The sequence below is a fragment of the Cyprinus carpio genome, chromosome B22 (assembly GCF_018340385.1).
Source record: "Cyprinus carpio isolate SPL01 chromosome B22, ASM1834038v1, whole genome shotgun sequence".
Taxonomy (NCBI): domain Eukaryota; kingdom Metazoa; phylum Chordata; class Actinopteri; order Cypriniformes; family Cyprinidae; genus Cyprinus; species Cyprinus carpio.
This window is the reverse complement of record NC_056618.1, coordinates 25,183,225-25,202,422: the sequence shown is the minus strand read 5'-3', so window position 1 is coordinate 25,202,422 and position 19,198 is coordinate 25,183,225. Positions and strand designations below refer to the sequence as shown.

The following is a 19,198-nucleotide window of genomic DNA, read 5'->3' as shown; positions in this document are numbered from 1 at the left end:
TATGATATTATGCAATGTGTCACCTATGATTGTGTTTGTAAAAATCAGTTTGGCGCCACTGAGGGGGCGCAATCACAGCATTAACATTTGTGCAGCTACTACTAGCATGGTAAAGTGGATCGACGTTACGGCTTTGTGAAGCGGTGGAGCTTGTGTCAGTGCTGTTCTCACTATATGAATGTTATATAGAGCTTGAGTACACTACATGTCTGGAGTGGAGGTGATGCCACCACTTGTGTTTAGAACCGCTCTTAAACACAACTGCGTGTTAAAAGTCTGATTTAACGTTGGCCTTGGTGGGAATAGGTGAAATTGGTTTGTAATATAGCCTACTCTCGATCTCCTGATCTGCTGTAATGCTCTCTTTTAAGGCCGATCAAAGACTTGTATTGGTTTGTCATCTTTGTAAGATGTTCTACAAAGTTTGGTAGCCTATACTTGAATGAATAAAGAAGCCAGTTTATGTGGAACTTGATTTAGTTGCATTTTTAAAGATTTTGCCAACTTGCGGGCTTGAAATCATCACAAAATGCTTTTATTGTGCTTTGAAAGTCATTCATAGTTGTTATAGGGCCCTATGAAATCTATTTTATTTTTTCCCAAATTCTGTTTAAATTTATTCAAAATTCAAAATTTTCAGTTTTAATTTATCTAGGCTCTATTTTAATGGTTAAATTAAAATGTATTCTTTAAAAAGCATGTCTAATTAATTGAGATCATGAAAATTACAATATTAAACAGCAGTTTATTTAATGTTTAACAAAACATTTTTTTTTCATGGCCCTATGAATTTTTTTCTCAAATGATATTTTCCATTAATTTTCTGTAGGCCTATTCCTTTCATTAAATATTAATAATCAAAGCATCTCTAATATATATATATATATATATATATATATATATATATATATATATATATATATATAAAAAAAATGAGCATTTTTATTATTATTATTATTTTGTTTTTTAATTTATATCTGTTTTTCCATAAATACTGTGTTGCGTATTTAAATTTTTCTGCTAACTAAATTCTGGTAAACATTTTTTCTGGCGGATATTTCTGGTAAATACAATGTTTTAATTATAATTTTATTAGTAGTAGTAGTAGTACTATCATTACATTTAGTCTTTCTGTCACAGTTTCTTCAAGTTAAACCAAACTTTATTTTGGCGTGTTGCTGTGAACACCTTTAAGTTTCTGATATAATATGATATGACAATAGTTTTTGTCAAATGGAATGGTAAAATGCTCATGAAGTGACTCTCAGAGAGCAGTTCTGAAGACTGTATTTGTGTTTATGTACTCATATATTGAGGCAGCAGAGGCTGAAAAACCCAGCGAGTGTCGCATGCGCACTTCAGTAAGTGTGTAGCAAACGAAACCGTGCGTCTGTGCCAATATTTTACACAGAGACATGCAGAACATGCAGGATTCATATAGTATTTTTGCAGCTTAGTATTCACAGACATTAGTCCATATCACATTTTTATTCAAGTGTACTGGCCTACTTTGTTGTATCCATCCAAAATTCTGTGACATTTTGCGTTATACAGTAAATTCCATGGGTGCATGATAAATATCGGCCAATAATTAATGCGCATCTCGTCAGTAAAGCTGGTTCTCTAATCAGCGGTAAATTCCATCATGTGCGTGATTTTACATAGAGTGCACCCCTACTAAATTCAGTTTTTATGACTGGATTCTGTGATTCCACAGATAATGGTTCTGCTGAAATCATAGGGCCCTATTGTTAGAAGCAGTTAGGGGTGGGCGATATGAAAAAAAATCATATCACAATTTTTTTATATAAATATCACGATTCACGATTTTATCACTATTCTTTGTCATGATGGTTTTACTATTTTGCAAGTTGTCTGAGCATAACGGGCAAACTAATTTCCCTATTATATTAACTGTTTTAAAGATCTTCAGTCAAGAATTGTGATTTTTCTCTTTGTTGTTTTTTATTATCATTAAAGCAATAGTTCACCCAAAAATAAAAATTCTGTCATCTATCTGTCAATTCTGTCGTAGTGTTTTATTTTTATACCATAATTTACTCACTCAAAAGTTGTTTTAAACCTGAAGGCGATTATTTCTTATGCAGAACATAAATGCTATTTTGAAGAACTTGGAAAACCAAACAGTTGCTGGTCCCCAGTGACTTCCATAGTATTTTTTCGTACTATCAAATTCAGTGTGGACCAGCAACTGTTTGGTTAGCCGCATTCTTTAAAATATTTTCATTTGTGTTCAGCACAAGAAAGAAATTCATACAGGTTTGGGTGAATTGTATTAGGTACAGGTTTTACCCATGTTTGGGTAAATGTGAGTGAGTAAATAATGACAGAAATTACATTTTAGGGTGAACTATCCCTTTAATGACTGTCAGCTGCATGTTTAGTACTGTCCCTTTAAGAGCTGCACGCATCTAATATACAGGCACGCATCTCAACTGTTTACTTTCATTTTAGACAACCAACTGAGTCTATATGTAAACCCTGTGTGTTTTGACAGTATTAGCACAAAAGATGTGAATGTGTGTGGTGTTGTACAGTATATTGAGACGGAGACGCCAGAACTGCAACTGATGCACTGTAGCACGACACTACGATATTTCTTTAAAAACAGATTTTGGAGATGTTTTTATCGTCCACGATCAAAAATCATCATATCGCACACCCCTAGAAGCAGGTGATGTCCATATAGCTTTTCAGTTGATAATTTGAATGAATATGGGAGGTGTTTTTGACAAGATTTTGTTTGTAGTTATAAAGTTGTGTAAATGTTAATTGTTTGACATTATAAGACATTAAAGAGATTGTGTAACTCTTCTTTAGTGCTTCAGGACCTTTACAGATTGTGAACTTTTCAAATGTTATCATCTATCTTATTGCATTTGCCGTGGTCCTCTGGTACCTGCTGTGTTTGTTTATGTGGGTATCATTAATCGCTCACAGTGGACTTCCAAATGTGCCCCATGTTTTTAAATGTTTTGCTCAAAGTTTGACAAAGATGAAGCACTGTGTTAAAGTCTGGCTTTGTGCTTGTGAGAACCTCCTGGGATCTTGGTCAGACAGGTGAGATGTTGTTGTTTCTGGGTTTTAACCAGTATAAGGTGCCACAATACACAGATGTTTAATAAAAAAAGTACTGCCTTAAAAAGTTGTTTTTATTAAATACCTGTGTACTGCAGTACAATATCATAATTTCACACAAATTGCAGTACTTAGAAACTCGATATGTTGAGTGAGAGTCATGAAATGAAAACAAACATAACACTCCATGTAAAATTTTTACATTATTACAAAAATAAAAAGTCATGAAAATGTACTGTACAGTACTTTTTAAATAAATAAATAATAATATATTAATTATAACTTGATCATTCATGTTAGTTCATAGTGTATGAACTAATAATAACATAAAACTTAATTTAAAAAATGCATTGGTAAATGATGAAAAAATCTAACAATGAACAATACTCCTACAGCATTAATTATTAATTAATAAAACAAATGGACTGTAGTAAAAAGTGTCCATAAAGTGTTATTGATAAATTGGTTGACTTCTAATTTTTATGATGAAATGTAATCATAAAATTTTATATTATTATTTATTGCAGGTTGTATCTTCATAGTTTAAATTGTAATTTCTGTGCATCGTTGAAATAAAAAGTAATATATTTGAGCATAAATTTACAAATTGCAAATAAAAATACACGTGTGTCATTATATTGAATTGTTGAACCCTACACTTAGACATTGTCGTTTTTTTTTCTTAAAATAATGCAATATATTGACGTTAAGTGCAAAGTAATTTATTCTAGTTTATTGATAATTACTAAATCTATTGACAGTCATAGTTTAATTGCATTTTAATTGCCTGAGGATGTTTATTTGTTGCATTAGGTATTGACAACAAAATATAGTTATCAATCCAACCCAATAACATAGTTTTAGAAAGGTGAATATAGGCCATATATGCATGAAAAATTAGACTGTACACCGTAAGTAAATATTAAAGAGTCAACAAGTAAACAGATGGCTGTGTTTACCAACGTTTTAGTGTTTTTGTAACGGCAGTAGGGCGTCAAACATGCGTGCAGTCGACAGTCGTCATTACCGCCGTTGCTATTCAATTAGGCGAACGCTCGTCAGATCTCGAGACCTTAGTGCAGGCACACTTGTACACCACAGGGGAGGTCTCTCGGCCCAGGCAGGTACACAGCAGGAGGACGCACCTGTGCATTGAAGCTTAATGAGGGAGCAGTCACCTGCTTGTTCCTTTTGCCACCTCACAATTACTGCTGAAACTCCCTCTACTTACACCTTGGACCTCAAGGGGCAAAACAGCTCTGCACTGATCAGCACAAACACACACACGCTTTAAAACATTGTTAATCAGTCCCTTACATCAGGGAGACACAAAATAATGCACATCAGCTTTTTGGGTGCATAGTTATGGACAGGGCATGTTATAAAATCGATATGTCTGCTTGGAAAAGTACCATCCGTTACAGTGGTAGGCTGAGTAGGTGTAATCTGTAAAGAGAGAGTGAACGTGACCTGATTTGGTGTGAAAATTGTAAAGGAGCTTTTTAACTGTAGTTCATGCCTTGTGAACCTGGTCTATTCATACTTGACCTCTTTTTCTCTGTCTCTCTCTGTCTGTTTCTACCTCTTTAGATCCGATGGGAGAAGAATATCACATTAGGAGAGCCTCCTGGATTCCTGCACTCATGGTGGTGGTATGTATCGATCTTGTAACTCAAAACCCCTAACATTCTCTGATGGTATGGCCATGCTAGCTGATAGCAGCAGTAGAGGAGCCTTAATGAACGCTGGTCCATTATTCTTGGAAGTAGACAGTGTCTGTATGTTGCCATACAATATTAGGCCTGTTTTATACACAGACGTTAGAGTAAAATGCTTTGGAAGGATTTGAAGATCTTAATGTATGACTGTTGGTTGATTTCAAGACAGGTTCTTATATTGGTCTTTTTCTCTGTGAACCTTAGCCAGGATAGAGGGCATATTTAATTTGAATTAGTTACGTAAATAGGCTGTGAGGGGTCGACGTACAGTCCTTTCAGTAAGATCCAATATTCACAACCCTGTTGAAAAACCAGGATTGTGTCTACAAGGCTTCTTAGCTTACTTAAACAGCAAGTTTCCTTTGGTCAACCAACAGAGAACCCAGACTCTGATAGGTAAACGAGTAGTTCACTTCCAAAATGAAAGTTTCCTGAGCCTGATTTCCTCACCCCCATGTCATCCAAAAATGTTTTTTTCTTCAGTCAAAAAGATATTAAGGTTTTTGAGGAAAACATTCCGTGATTTTAATTTCCATATGGTGGACTTCAACAGGGACCAACGGGTTGAAGGTCCATATTTCAGCTTTAAAGGGCTCTACATGATCCCAGCTGAGGAATAAGGGACTTGTCTAGTGAAATGACCAGTCATTTTCTAAAAAAAAAAAAATACTTATTTATGCTTTTCAACCACAAATGCGCGTCTTGCACTAGCTCGACTTATTGCATTATGTAGTCAACATGGAAAGGTCACGTGTGATGTAGGTGGAAGTACCGACCCAGTGTTTACAAAGCGAACGTCCAAAGAAAGTCAAACTTTAAAAAGTTGGAGGAGAAAGTATTTTTTGCCCCACCCTACTTTTTGAACCAGAATACACAGATGAAGAACTAACCACATTTGACCTTTCCAGTGTGATTAAGCAATGCATGAAGACGTGCATGTGTATCACAGAGCTAGTGCAAGATGAGCATATGTGGTTAAAAAGTATATAATTTTAGTCTATATTTAATATACATCTTTGTTCATTTTTATATTTAATATTTGATTTTTTTTGATTTTTTAGGAAATTATTTGATTGTTTTGCTAGATAAGAGCCCTTTGAAGCTGCATGGGATGAGTAAATTATCAGAAAATTTTAATTCAGGAATTGAACCAGTTTTTTTTTGCTAGTAAAAACATGGCTAAGCTAGTGGACTAGCTAGACTAGCAAGAAGCTGCCATAAACCAGTTTGGACTTGCTTGGAAATTCATGTTCATCTAAGCTGTTGTTTACAGCAGGGAACCCTAGTTTCCTGGAGGTTTTTTTTTTTTGTCCTCTGGTATTTTTTTTCAGAAGACTTATTTTTAATATTTTGTCTGTTGAACTATCGAGCCCAAGATACACAACAGTACAACCAATCAAACAGACTGTACACCTTTCCATTATGACCTTATTTCACTGGATCCAAATGAAATATGGTGTCTATCCTGACTTGGGTCCTTTGGAGACTCTCATGTTTGTCTGGAATTCACGTTATGTTTTTAGCTTACTCAAAAATAAGATCAGTGTGTGTAGATCAGGTTCACAGAGAGCAGTGTGTTCATTTATCACACTCAACTTATTTTCCATCTTGGATTACTGGCTTCCCTCTGTGAGATTATTAGGAGTCTAGTAGGTTTTGGAGGGTCCCTGTATGGTGTTGACACTATTGGAGGAGCGTTTGTCTGGAGCTGTAACATGTAGAGGAGGGGGGTCGTGTCGGGGTTTAAGGAACTCGGAGGGGCCACGAAGCACCGCCCTTCTCACCAACCCCCCCTCCCCCAAACAAAAGGGCCAGATGGTAAGGGAAAGCCAACCCCTCCCCCTGTGCGTACCCCCACCAACCTTTGTCTGGAGGCCTGTCCTTTGTTTGCGGAAGAACCCTCAAATGGATTAACTCCTTGCATTCCAGTCTTCTTTGTGTTAAACAGCCAAATCTCCTTCTCCACTACCCCCACCTTTGCATTCTCTTCCCTTCTGTCTAGAGCAGTTTCCTGTTGTAAGGGGGTTTGAATGGTAGCACCAGGCTCTGGGGTGGGGCAAAGTTTGGTGAGCGGGGCAGTCATCCACATCTGTTGTAAGGCAAGCAAGGGGTTGGGGGTGGTGGTTTTGGTTGGGGTGCAGGTGTGGATCGCAAAAAGAAAAAGAAAAAAGGATGACCGTTTGCGATTTATCTTGCACATACATCCGTTTAATCGATGTCTGGTGAGAAAGGAGAAAGTCGAGTGATAGAAATGTTACATTGATTTACTTTCAGATGGCCTAAAGCTGACATCCTTCTTTTTGATTGGTAGAGATGAGAGAAAAGCTACACAGAAGTGTTCACCTCCAATACACTCATTTAAGTGCAACCGTGTTAACGCAGGAAACAAACAAAAAAAAATATGGTTGTGTGTGCATATTAAGTTGACCTGGATGTAAATTAAAACAGGTAGAAAACAGCAAATTTTTAAACGATCCATATTACTTTATAATCTTTCTCCTCTAACACAGTCTAAAAAGACTTCCTGCAAATGAAAAGGCAGCTGATTTATACCTTATGCTGATTTTACTTTTTGGTCTGGTAATGACTTTTAAAATTTTGCATTTTTGAAGGGAGCTGATTTAAACATATGTGAGTTAACAAATGGACCCCTTCAGACCTGAATTAAAAAAAAAAAAAATCATTTATCCACTTGATATTTGCTCTTGTATAATTGTATTGGTTTAATCAAGAGATCATGTGATGTCCATTTCAATATTGTTTGGTGACATCTTTGTGTTGTTGCATGGACGTTGTACAGTTTTCTAACAAGTGTTTTCTATGTAGTTCTATGTAGTACTTATATGTAGTTGCAGCATGTTTTTAAAATCAAGACAAAATCAAAATAATGGCCCAAAAATGGATTAATGTTTCTAGGCTTAAAGTAAATAATTTGTCTAAAACTGCCAAATGGCTATTTAGGCATTGTTTTCACCAACTCTCATTCATTTTAATAGGTAAGCTCCCCAACCATTTAATTACTTCCTCCTACATATGTTTCTTGCTGAATATACTGTTTTACCCAAAATACTTCACATTGAGGCACTAGAAGTTATTGTTCTGGGATGTTGTCTTATATTATCTATTATCAAAAGGAAAAATTTTGGAGACGTGGTATTGCAGGAAGTGTACATGTACAGGCCTGTTGCATGTGTGGGCAACCAGTGTTCGAATCCAGTGGTTTAGGTCATTGCCCCGTGACATCTCAGTCAAAATATTAATGAATCTGTTAACTTATGTATCTGACATTCTGATTTTCAGAGACGTTTAAGTAAATGTATTTGGTTATTTACATTTTTTTTTTATAATGAACATCTTGATTGATAACTGGAAGAATAAAGTAAACCTTATAGTTATCTACACAATGAAAGGCGAAGGAAAACAAATCCAGGTTTTGATGACCATTGACTTTCATTACATATGGACAGAAACTTTCCTCACAATTTATTTTATAACATGGAAAATCTTAAGTAATTTATTTTTTGAACTGCATATGTGTCATGGATTGGCCAGGCTTTCCTGTCTCTCTCACACACACACACACACACACACACACACACACACACACACACACACACACACACACACACACACACAGCACTCTCTCACCAAACTTATGACCATCAACTGCCACTCATCATTCAGCTCTGCATTAAAGCATTGTTGAGGTTTATTATTTTCATGTGAGTTGTGCTCTGTTCACAGATTGGATTCTCTTATTTCACTTTCTCACTTCTGAAAAGTATAAAAGTTAATACAAATTGTATTTGACTGTTCTCATTTTCAGTAGGGAATAAATGCCATTATTCACTGTTTATTGCTGATTTTAAAGCTTACTGAACTTTACATGATTTGGATATCTACAGTTCTGCATATAAATACACAACATAAGATTGGCCCCTCTGTATTAGTCGTGACCCCTCTTGTGCCCCCGGTTGAAAAAAATCCTAGAATCGCCCCTGGTTCATGCAGAGTACACAAGCATTAAACCAGTTTTCCTGCTGCAGTCAAGGTAACTGAACGTGACTTGCTCGTGCTCTCCATTCCTCCCCAACTTGATGTGTGTCTAGTTGCGGCTTTTTAGTAACAAAGTGTAACTGGCGTCTTATTTCATTTCCCCTGCACCCTGATTGGATTTGAGATGGTCCTGCTGTCTCCCTCCAGCAGCTTTCCGACAAAGCTGCAATCTCTTTAACGGCAGCTGATAGATATGATAATGCTGCCTGGCTTTATTGTGCACTGACTGAAGGGCGAAGAACAGGCATGACGTTTCCCTGTCAAAGTGCTTTTCTTGCTTTTTCTTTTCCCTTCCTTTCACCTGTTTTATTTGTTTCCTAGTTTATGGCTTCTATAGGATGTGAGGTGTTAATGTATGGTACCTCCTACTGAGCACTCATTTACGCACTTATCTATGATTCTTGTAATGCATCTTGTCGTCTTTCCTTTTTTTCGTCTTTTGTGCCTCTGCTTACTCCTCCTCTCATTTAGGTGGAGTAGATCTTCACCATTGTTATAAATTCATCACCTCCGCTTTTTAAAGGAACAGTTGACCCAAAAATTCTTACAAATATGTGTGACTTTATTTCTTCAGTAGAATGTCAAAGGTGAATATTTGAAGAATATCTTGATGTGAAAGAGGACTAAGGCTATCAAGCTAAAAAAAAAAGCTACATAAGTGTTCCAAAGAATACTGTACAAGGTTTTTTTTTTATATCTGTGTGATATCCTTGTGTGAAGATCAGACTGAATGTTTATTGTTTTTGATGTTCATGAGAGAATTTTTATTTTTTTGTTGTTCGTTATTTTGGTTTTATTTGTGTATTGATGTTTATTTTGAATCTAAGAATCTCATGCAGTTCTCAGAAATTGTTTTGTTCATTTTTCTGCATATGAACTACCTTTATGATACTTCTGTGGTACTTTTGTGTCCTTTTAAGAGTTTGAAGGTCTTTATTCATTGTGATTTCATGGAAAAGGGCAACCAGTGTGGCCTTTAAAATTTCTCTTTTTATGTTCCATGGAGGACGCCCTCATTTTGTTCCAAATCCATTTAATTTTGTGTAAGTGATGACACAATTAATTTTTTTGGCTGACCTATTCCCTTTAAGAAGTATGTATTCAATCTGCACTTAAATCGAAAGACTTGATTTTTGCCGCAGTTATTCTACTTTTGTAGTCTGATGAGCTGAATGTTGTTTAACCTTGCTCTCTTATTCCACCCATAAACAGTGAGTGATTTATGAAAGCTGTCATAAGCTATCCTTTGTGTTATGCTCACGAACACAAATCCGTCAAATGGTTTCCACGGCAAGATATATGAAATGGGTGGAAACTGATTAGCCCCATTGACCTGTCGCCGTGCTGTGAGTGGCCTATTTTGTCCTTTTTGCAATCTGTCAAATCAAACGTAAGCTTTTTCCCACATTCAGAACAGAAGTCTAATTTTGTTACATCAGCAGAAATAATGCACAGCGGTAAAAAGTGCTGCCTCGGAAGATGGAACAACTTGCGTTCGTTTTCTTAAGCCCTGCTTCAGCAGCTTTTATGAAGCGTCCATTAAATCAATATCTAAAGAGTGAGAGTGGTTTAATGCCGACCTGTTTAACAGGTACTTATTTTCAATGAAGTAATTAAGGGACTATTTGGAGTGCAACCTGCTCCCCCTAGCAGTCCTTAAGGACTGTATTTCCTTAATTAACAAATATAAAGCCTAATTGATTAGCCACTTACAGGCCACACCTCATAAAGTGGGAAGCTATCCAGGGGTTATGATTGTAGTGACCCAGCTTTGATAGAAGCTGTCAAGTTCTTCTGAGTGTGATTCTGAAGAAGATCAGTCTTCTGTTCTTACTCTGACGTGCCTTTTACAGTGTGCTGGAGCCAATGCCTGATCTGAAACCATTTTGCACGTTTACACCATAGAAAAATTAAATCTTCATTGCCCCCTAAACCCTCTCTTTTGTATTGTGATTTATTAGATGTGTTATCTGTAACAATTTTTCAATCTGGCAAAAACTAAATTAAATTAGTTTGGATGTTAAAAATAAAAATCTATCACTGTTATAAATTTATTGCTTTGAATTTTGTTTCTTAGTAGTTTCGGTTGTTCCATCAAAAAAGCTCAGAATGGTGAAAAGCCACTGAATTAAATTATATTGAATGCTAAACCGAACAAAAAGGGTTGTAAATGACAACTCCAGTTTTGTGTTTTTATTTGTGAGTAGGGGAGTTGCATCACAGTTGAGCACAAGCTTTTCTGTTTAAAAAAACAAAAAGCATTTTCGGTAAAGACTAGGCTAATTGGGGAAATTAAAACAACAAGGCCTGGAACAAACCATGCCATTCAGTACTATTTTTCACATAGCCTTGATGTGAAGTGTACCACAGCGTGTTGGTGTTTAGTATAGCAGCTGTTTAGTTTGGTGAAGTTCACCCATGTATTTGATACTCAGCTTTGTTTATTCTGCCTTATTTTGCAGTGTATTCTGGGATCTGTACTGTGCAGCTCCAGATCGACGGGAGACATGTGAACATTCCAGCGAGGCCAAGGCTTTCCACGACTATGTGAGTTCCTATTTTATCCACCGTGGGGTTGGGTTGAACCTGATGTTCTGCTGTTGGTGACTGTGTAAACCCAAATGGCCAGGTTTACTGTCTGTTTACAGTTACCTGTGCTGTTTATCTTAAGCTTCGGGTCATTTTGATAGAACGCATGTGCTATAAATACGTTCACCCAGGTTGTGACTTTTATCACTGAAAATTTCATGATATCTATAAATATCATGGTAGCTTCATTGTCTACGTACCAGGATACACCTTTGGTTCTAATAAAGTTCTGGCACAGTGGCCAGAACTTTGGAACAACAAGAAAGTGATGGACACAATTTAAATTTTTGGATGATCTATCCTTTTAAGGCTGCAGGATTAAGAGTTGGCTGGGCTATCTTGGGCCCCTTTAAAGGGTCTGCACCATGACCCTTTTGACCTCTTGATCCGTGGAAGACCTTTAAGTTAGTAATGGAGAACTGGAGTAGCATGTGTGGACAACCCTTGAGCTCCACCAAAAAGTGTAGTTCTTTGTTGACACGGCTTTCCAATTGCAAATGACCATGTTAATGTGACCACAAACACTGACCCTTGCTCAACTCTTGGGCTTGGTCTTTAAGAGTTTGAGTGTTAGCGCCTGTATCTACAATTTGCAGAGTACACTGGGACCTCTTTCCCACTCTGCATGTTTTCTTTGGCAGAACTTTAGCGTCAAATATAAATTGTGCAAATATCTTTTACCCGCCACATTAGCAGTGTTAAAACCTCGTGAATACGTTCCAGAGGAGGATAATATGTCAAAGATTATATGAAAGTAACTATGATTTACCACTAACTGCTAGCACTGGAGTCTCACCTGGGCCAGATCTCGGGGCTTGAGTCATGAAAGGGATTATGCGTCTTTTCTTATTACAGACAGTTAATTTACTGGACTTGCTAGCAGAGAACATTTATTTACTGGACTTGCTAGCAGAGAACAGTTACAAGTTCGTGGGAATTTGCATGCCTGTGTATGGCCTCTATAAGATTAATTACATGGTTAATTAAACGCCATGCTTAATTAAGTCTGACGTGTGTTCAATTAATCTATACGCCTAATCATTTCTAACACCCAATGGACACCTGGGATTGTCGAAATGAGTGTTCTGACGACCCCCTCCTCCGCACAACTGACCAGCCGTGCTCGATGGTGAAACAGGCTGTCTGCTCCAATTGACTGTTTGAAATGCTCGGTGGCCTTTTCTAAGTAAACTCCAGATAAGTTTCTAGGCTTTGCTACTGGACCTCAGGGACTCTGTGAGTTTGAAAGGCTTAGATGTCCTGCCCCCGAGTTCTAGTCTGAGGATTAATGACCGGTTTCCCCTGACCTTTAACCCTTGGCAAAGTTCAGGAGGTCAGAGAATATCCGGCCTGTGTTGTGCCCCGTTTCGAATGTTTTCCCAAATCTTTTCATCAGGCTATTAATCTCCATTTGCCTTCTGAATGTTGCGTCCAGTGGACTAATTTTGGGTTTGGGTTTTTTATTAATTGGGCTAGGATGTAGTGAACATGTCAAGTTCGTTCCTCGAGGGTTACTCAGTGCTGTTGAGCGATTTCCCCAGGCATCAACTCTTGAGCCAATGGCTGGCCATTTCTTGGAAAACCTGAGGCTATTTTCTGTCTGTTTTTGAGGCTTTTGTAGACACCAGGCTAATGTTGTGTGAAGAGTCTTACGGTGGAGGTCGTGAGTTTTGGTGGTGATGGGGGTGGTGGAGATGGAAGAGGAGGCGGTGGAGGTCCCATGGGTCACTCCAGACCTGTCTCCGTCTGATTAACTTCAGCTCTGGGATCCCCGTGGACCGGCTGCCCCATCAAGCCTGCTATCTCAGGCATGGCTGATAACAGTGCCCATTCCCTAGCGTGTCAGTGGATCAGGGGCAGAAAAACAAGTGGGTTCCCATGAGTCAAATCCTCCTCACTGTCAGCGCTGCAGTTAGCTATATTGGCTTCTCCAAGTCAGGGCTTCAACAGTGACTAGGTTTTTGCAGTCGTAGAATTAAACTATTATGTTTTTGTATGTAAACTTCCTGATGGTGGAATTTGGGGAAACTCTTGACTCTTCTTTTTTGTCTACCCTTCATTTCTCTTTTTTACTCAAGTGGCCAGTGATGCACTTTGTGCGAGTAAGTCCTCCAGTTGGGAGGAAAGATAATGGGATATAAAATGCAAATCTTGAGATCTGTGGAATCTGGTTCATAACTAATCCGAGGATTGCTATAGGATTGTGACTCTGGCTGGGCTCCCAGAAGTGGAGAGCCAGTTCCTCAAATCCATGCAGCAACTAGTGCCACCAAGAAACCACATATCAACCATTCAGAACAGAACACCCTAGCTTTTAAACAGTCAAGACAGGGTCATCTGGAAATACTTCAGTCTACTTATAGACAAGCTATTGATTGCTACTCTCAGTTATAGAGGATCTGAAATCAGCATTTAGTCCAATATTAGGGTCGCTTACTGAATAGAAAGAAGGGAAAAGAGAAAAACATTGAGGAAAGGAAGGGAAAGCTGGATATAGTGGTACATGATTTATTCAAATTTGATGGTAGTTTAATGGATGTCTGTCTCCTGTCAGAGCCTTTGTCTAAACCTCAGTATTAAGTTACACCAGCAGAAAGGTTTGCATATTTGTCATGTAATTTTGCATGTGGAGTTGCTTGTAAACAGATGAGTTCATAACAATATTGTTCTGGTGAGTGACTTGAAAGATCTTTATTTTTTTGATTGCCGTCAGAGCTGGGGCCTAGTCGGGTTTTTTTTTTTCAGATAGTGCCTTTTTCAGTTTCATCTAGATGGTAATCCTGGTTCTGTGAAAAGTCTGTTGATGTTCATGTGATAATTGCACATTATTAATTTGGAGATTTTCAGGAACTTTAACAGTTTTTCTATAGGGCTGGACAATATATCGAACGATATGATCATGCGCATCTCGTCAGTAAAGCCGGTTCCATGATTAGCGGTAAATCCCCATCACCTGCTTTCAAATGGAGCTGCAGTTAATACACATAGCCATAGTTCACTGAGAAGCTACGCTATATCGAGTTCATTATTGAAGATGAATCGCCTTTGATAATGAACTCGATATAGCGTAGCTTGTCAGTAAACTACGGCTCTGTGTATTAACTGCAGCTCCATTTGAAAGCAGGTGATGGGGATTTACCGCTAATCATGGAACCGGCTTTACCGACGAGATGCGCATGGTCATATCGTTCGATATATTGTCCAGCCCTATTTTTCTAATATAAATTTATCTATATTGTTAAGTGAAAAAAAGTGAAAGTGATGTGACATACAGCCAAGTATGGTGACCCATACTCAGAATTCGTGCTCTGCATTTAACCCATCCAAAGTGCACACACACAGCAGTGAACACACACACACACACACCCAGAGCAGTGGGCAGCCATTTCTGCTGCGGTGCCCGGGGAGCAGTTGGGGGTTCGGTGCCTTGCTCAAGGACACCTCAGTCGTGGTATTGCCGGCCAGAGACTTGAACCCACAACCTTAGGGTTAGGAGTGAAACTCTCTAACCACTAGCCCACATATTGGTTGATATTGTATTTATGTTATTGATACTGATATTGTAAATTGTATATATGCTGGCATTTAGGGGTGTGCAATATGACGATTTTTGATACAGACAATAAAAATGTCTCCATGATCTGTTTAAAAAAAAAAAAAAAATCATAGTATCGTGCTATAGTGCTCATTCTATCAGCTGCAGTTCTGGCGCCGCCGTAAAAATATACTGTACATTCACATCAAATGTTAACTCTGCGTTAGAGTTACTCTCACAGGACACTGCACTAATTCGCAATAACAAAAGTGCATTATTTGCATGTGCTTTAAAGCCTTGCCTGTTAAAGGTGCTGTATGTAAGTTTTTGACTCTACTAAAGCATAAAAATAAGATTTGTTTTAAGATATTTTTGAAGAATGCTAAGTTAACACACTTGTTTATCTGAAAAACAATGCTACAGTCAGTTATTCTCATTTGAAAATGTGCGTTCAGGCCTGGAATGTCTGTCTCTGTTTTGGTTTGTGAAACCCACCCACTAACAGTTTACTTAATTTGTATTTCAGCACCCGGGTTGCCAGTTGGCAGAAGACACAGTCTATTTCATTTTGTTCATCGTCAAGTGCGCTCGTTCCTGTTTGTGTCATCAATCTGGCAACCTATGTGTGCATCAAGTCTGAGGAGGATGTGCCGGGTGAAAAAACCCTCTCCAATATTTTGAATTTGGACTGCAATACCTATTCAACCACTCAGTGTCAATCCTACATACAGCACCTTTAAACATTTAATGTGCATTCTGTTCTGATGTGCACTTTTACTGAGCGCGCGGCGCACTAAAAACAGCACCTGATAATTGGATTAAGATATCTTTCATGCTAATAATGTCAAAACCAAGCGCCAACCTCCCGCTCTCTCTCGTGAAGCCAATAAGGAAGTGACTAAAACTGCAATTCATCGACCGGCCGCTTGAGGCTGGCTGCAAAAGGGAGTCAATCCCATAGACTCCCCATGTTAAAATGCCCAACTTTACAGAAGAAAAAAACATGTTTACAGCCTTGTGCAAAATATGAGTTTGGTCTATATAGCTAATTTTGCCCTTCATGACAACTGTGAGGGGGGTGAATTTTTTTTATAACTCATCCGTTTAAATTATATTAAGCCTTAAAGTTCTGCATAATTAAGCGCGTGGCCACATGAGTGACAGGTGGATTGCCGCTGCTGACACTGCCGTCGAGCTAGGAGGGCGTGGCTTCAGCAACTAGCTCCCGCCTTTTTGCCCATTTTCGTTTGTCCGGGAGAGTCGCGTGGTAATGCGTTGCCAAGAAGGAGACGGCCCACTCTGCACACTTTGAGCTTCAAAAACACTCTTCAGGAGTCTACAGGTGATGTCACGGACACTACATCCATGTTTTTATACAGTCTATGGTCAAAACACACAAAGTTCACATATTAACATAGTTGGTTATGTCTAAATGAAATTAAACAGGTGAGAGAAAAAAGGATACTTCCTGTGTATTAGATACTTGCAGCTCTTAAAGGGACAGGAGACTAAACATGCGGCTGCTTGTCATTAAATGGATAGTTCAACCAAAAATTTAATTTCTGTTATTATTTACTCACGCAAATGTTGTCCCAAACCTGTATTAATTTCTTTCTTGTGCTGAACACAAAAGAGGATATTTTAAAAATGTGGGTAACCAAAAAGTAGCTGGTCTACATTGACTTTGATAGATTGACACCGAGTGGTTGAACTAGGTGGTGTTGCAGTCCGAATTCAAAATATTGGAGAGGGTTTTTTTCACCCGGCCCCCCTCCTCAGACTTGATGCACACGCAGATTGCAAGATTGACGACACCAACAGGAACAAGTGCACTTGAGGATGAATGAGATTAAATATGCTGTGTTTTCCACCAACTGGCAACCCGGGTTGCTGTAATACAATTGGGTAAACTGGCAGTGGGTGGGTTTCACAAACCAAAACAGAGACTGACATTCCAGCCTGGAATGCACATTTTCAAAGGAGAATAACTGACTGTAGCATTGTTTTTCAGATAAACAAGTGTGTTAACTTAGCATGTTTCTTAAATATCTGCAAACATATTATGGTATTTTTATGCTTTAGTAGAGTCAAAAACCTACATACAACACCTTTAAAGGCACAATATGTAAGTTTTCACCAATAAAAAAAAAAGCGTTCGCATTTTCAAAACAATAACAAAGGCGAATGGTACCAATATATTAAGCATCACCAGCAAGAACCTGTCTAATGTAAATTCCCAGAAGAACCAGGTCAGGCGAACCCAAAAACAGCCTAATTATTCAAGGCCTCCTTAGATTGATAATTCAACCAAAAAAAAAATATATATTTTTTTATCATTTATTCAGCCTCTTGTCTTTCCAAATTTGTAAGTTTCTGCCTTAGGCAGAACACAAAATATGTAATTTTAGAAAATCTTCAAAGTTAAATTTTGTTCAGTAGATAAGTCAGTGTGGTCCAAAACCCCATTGACTTTAATTCAATAGACAGTCATGCACATTTGGAAAAACCTTTTTGGGCGAAGTATCACTTGATTTTTTTCAAGACTAATTAATACTTCAGGTGACCTACTAACTGGTCCATTTAAAAAACAAAAACAAAAAAAAAACATAGTTTTGGATATCCTTAATGTCACCCAACCTGTCTGCTCCATCAAGTGTTACGCTCTGAAAGATGGTATTCCCCAACCCATCACATACTGACAGAAACATTGCAAGTACATAATGGAGGCCCTTTTCTTGACCCTCAGCACTCTTGAGTTGCTCTGTTACACCGTTTAAATTGGAACATAACTAACACCGATTTCAGCCGTCACATATGCCTACATGACGGACGTGAGCGTTCCTCAATGACACACTTACGAGGCGGAAAGCTTGGAGAGGATGGAAGGGCGACAGACGAACATGTTTTTCGTTGCGGCATCTTTTGGCAGCGTTCTGCGTCATTGAAAAGATGAGTGGAGGAACAGGTGGTTTAATATATCCGAGTGTTTCAAAAGTGGAAAGTGAATAAGCATTGGTCATTGTCTTCGTCTTTCTTGTTTCATTTGCTTCCAGGTGGTCCTGATGACTAATGTGTGACTGTGATTTTGAATGTGAGCTACGTGCCGCTTTTCTCCTCTCAGTCTGAGCTGTTCTCCCTGCATCATCTGCCCTAGCGTTCACCTGTCTGTTTTTCCCCTTTCGAATGCTCAGTTTCTGCCCTTTTTCATTTTAAATCTCTCAAAAATGCCTCCCATTCTCTTGCTCTCAATGAGAATTACCAGCTTTTTGAAAGATGACAAAAAGGAATAAACCTTAAAGGAACGAACAATGACTCACACACGTTTTCACTCAAAGGCTTTGTCGTTGTTCACCTTCATCTTCCTCTTTGTTGATTTTCCCAGCTGAGAAACACCAGGAGAGGAGCATATGTTTTATTTCGGATGCTGGTCCCCAGCATGAGATGTTAGCATGCTTGTGTCCAATACCATGCTTCACAACTAGCTTCTAGTTTTGTCAGGTTTAACATAGTTATGCCTGTTCACCAGCTAACCCAGCATGGAAATATGTTTTTTTTTCTTTTTTACTCTTTTACCACCCTTTTTCTATCTTTAAAGAGTTCATCAAGCTTTTATGACTTTCCTGAGCGTGTTGTGTTTAAAAACAAGTGTGAAATGTGGTCTGTTTGTTTTGTCTAGGGATGTTTGTTTTTGTGTGGTTATTTTGGACATTTGTTTTTTGTTTGAGTTTTTGTTTGTTTTTTTATTTTGGGACAGGTGTGTCTGAGGGTCATTTATTTATTTTCAAATTAAGGGAAGGGCCTTGTTTCATCTTGAAGAAGTGACCTGTATGTTATCAATCCTGTACCATAGTTACTTGTCTTATTAGCGCTGTTTTTGTTGTCCCTTGGCTTGTTGGTACCGCTTTGTGTCCTTTTAATGTGTGTTGAAGCACTTGTCACGATGCAGTATATGCATTTTCTTGTAAGTTGCTTTGGTGAGGCGGCATTTGCCAAATAAATAAATGGAATTTAAATGTCATCTGTCTGGAGGAGGTGTGACCTTAACTCCGTCTGAATTCCTACAATTGCAAGTCTCCCTCCCTAGTGCTGTTTTGATCTAAACTCCGTTGTTACTTTGAAGATGGCTGGCCAACCCAGATTTAGGTCCAGAGATACTCGTTTCTCACAGAAAATTGGATGAATTACAGGCATTAAATGAAAA

The 19,198-nt window shown here is 38.1% G+C and overlaps 1 protein-coding gene across 1 annotated transcript in view; it reads left to right on the top strand.

Moving 5' to 3' along the window:
• ssbp4 (single stranded DNA binding protein 4) overlaps nucleotides 1–19,198 on the top strand; it is a 63,032-nt gene that overhangs the window by 9,629 nt on the left and 34,205 nt on the right. Inside the window, exons 3-4 of the mRNA XM_042749552.1 lie at nucleotides 4,690–4,751; nucleotides 11,336–11,420. Of these exons, the coding sequence (XP_042605486.1) occupies nucleotides 4,690–4,751; nucleotides 11,336–11,420 (147 nt within the window). The remainder of the gene's footprint in view (nucleotides 1–4,689; nucleotides 4,752–11,335; nucleotides 11,421–19,198) is intronic.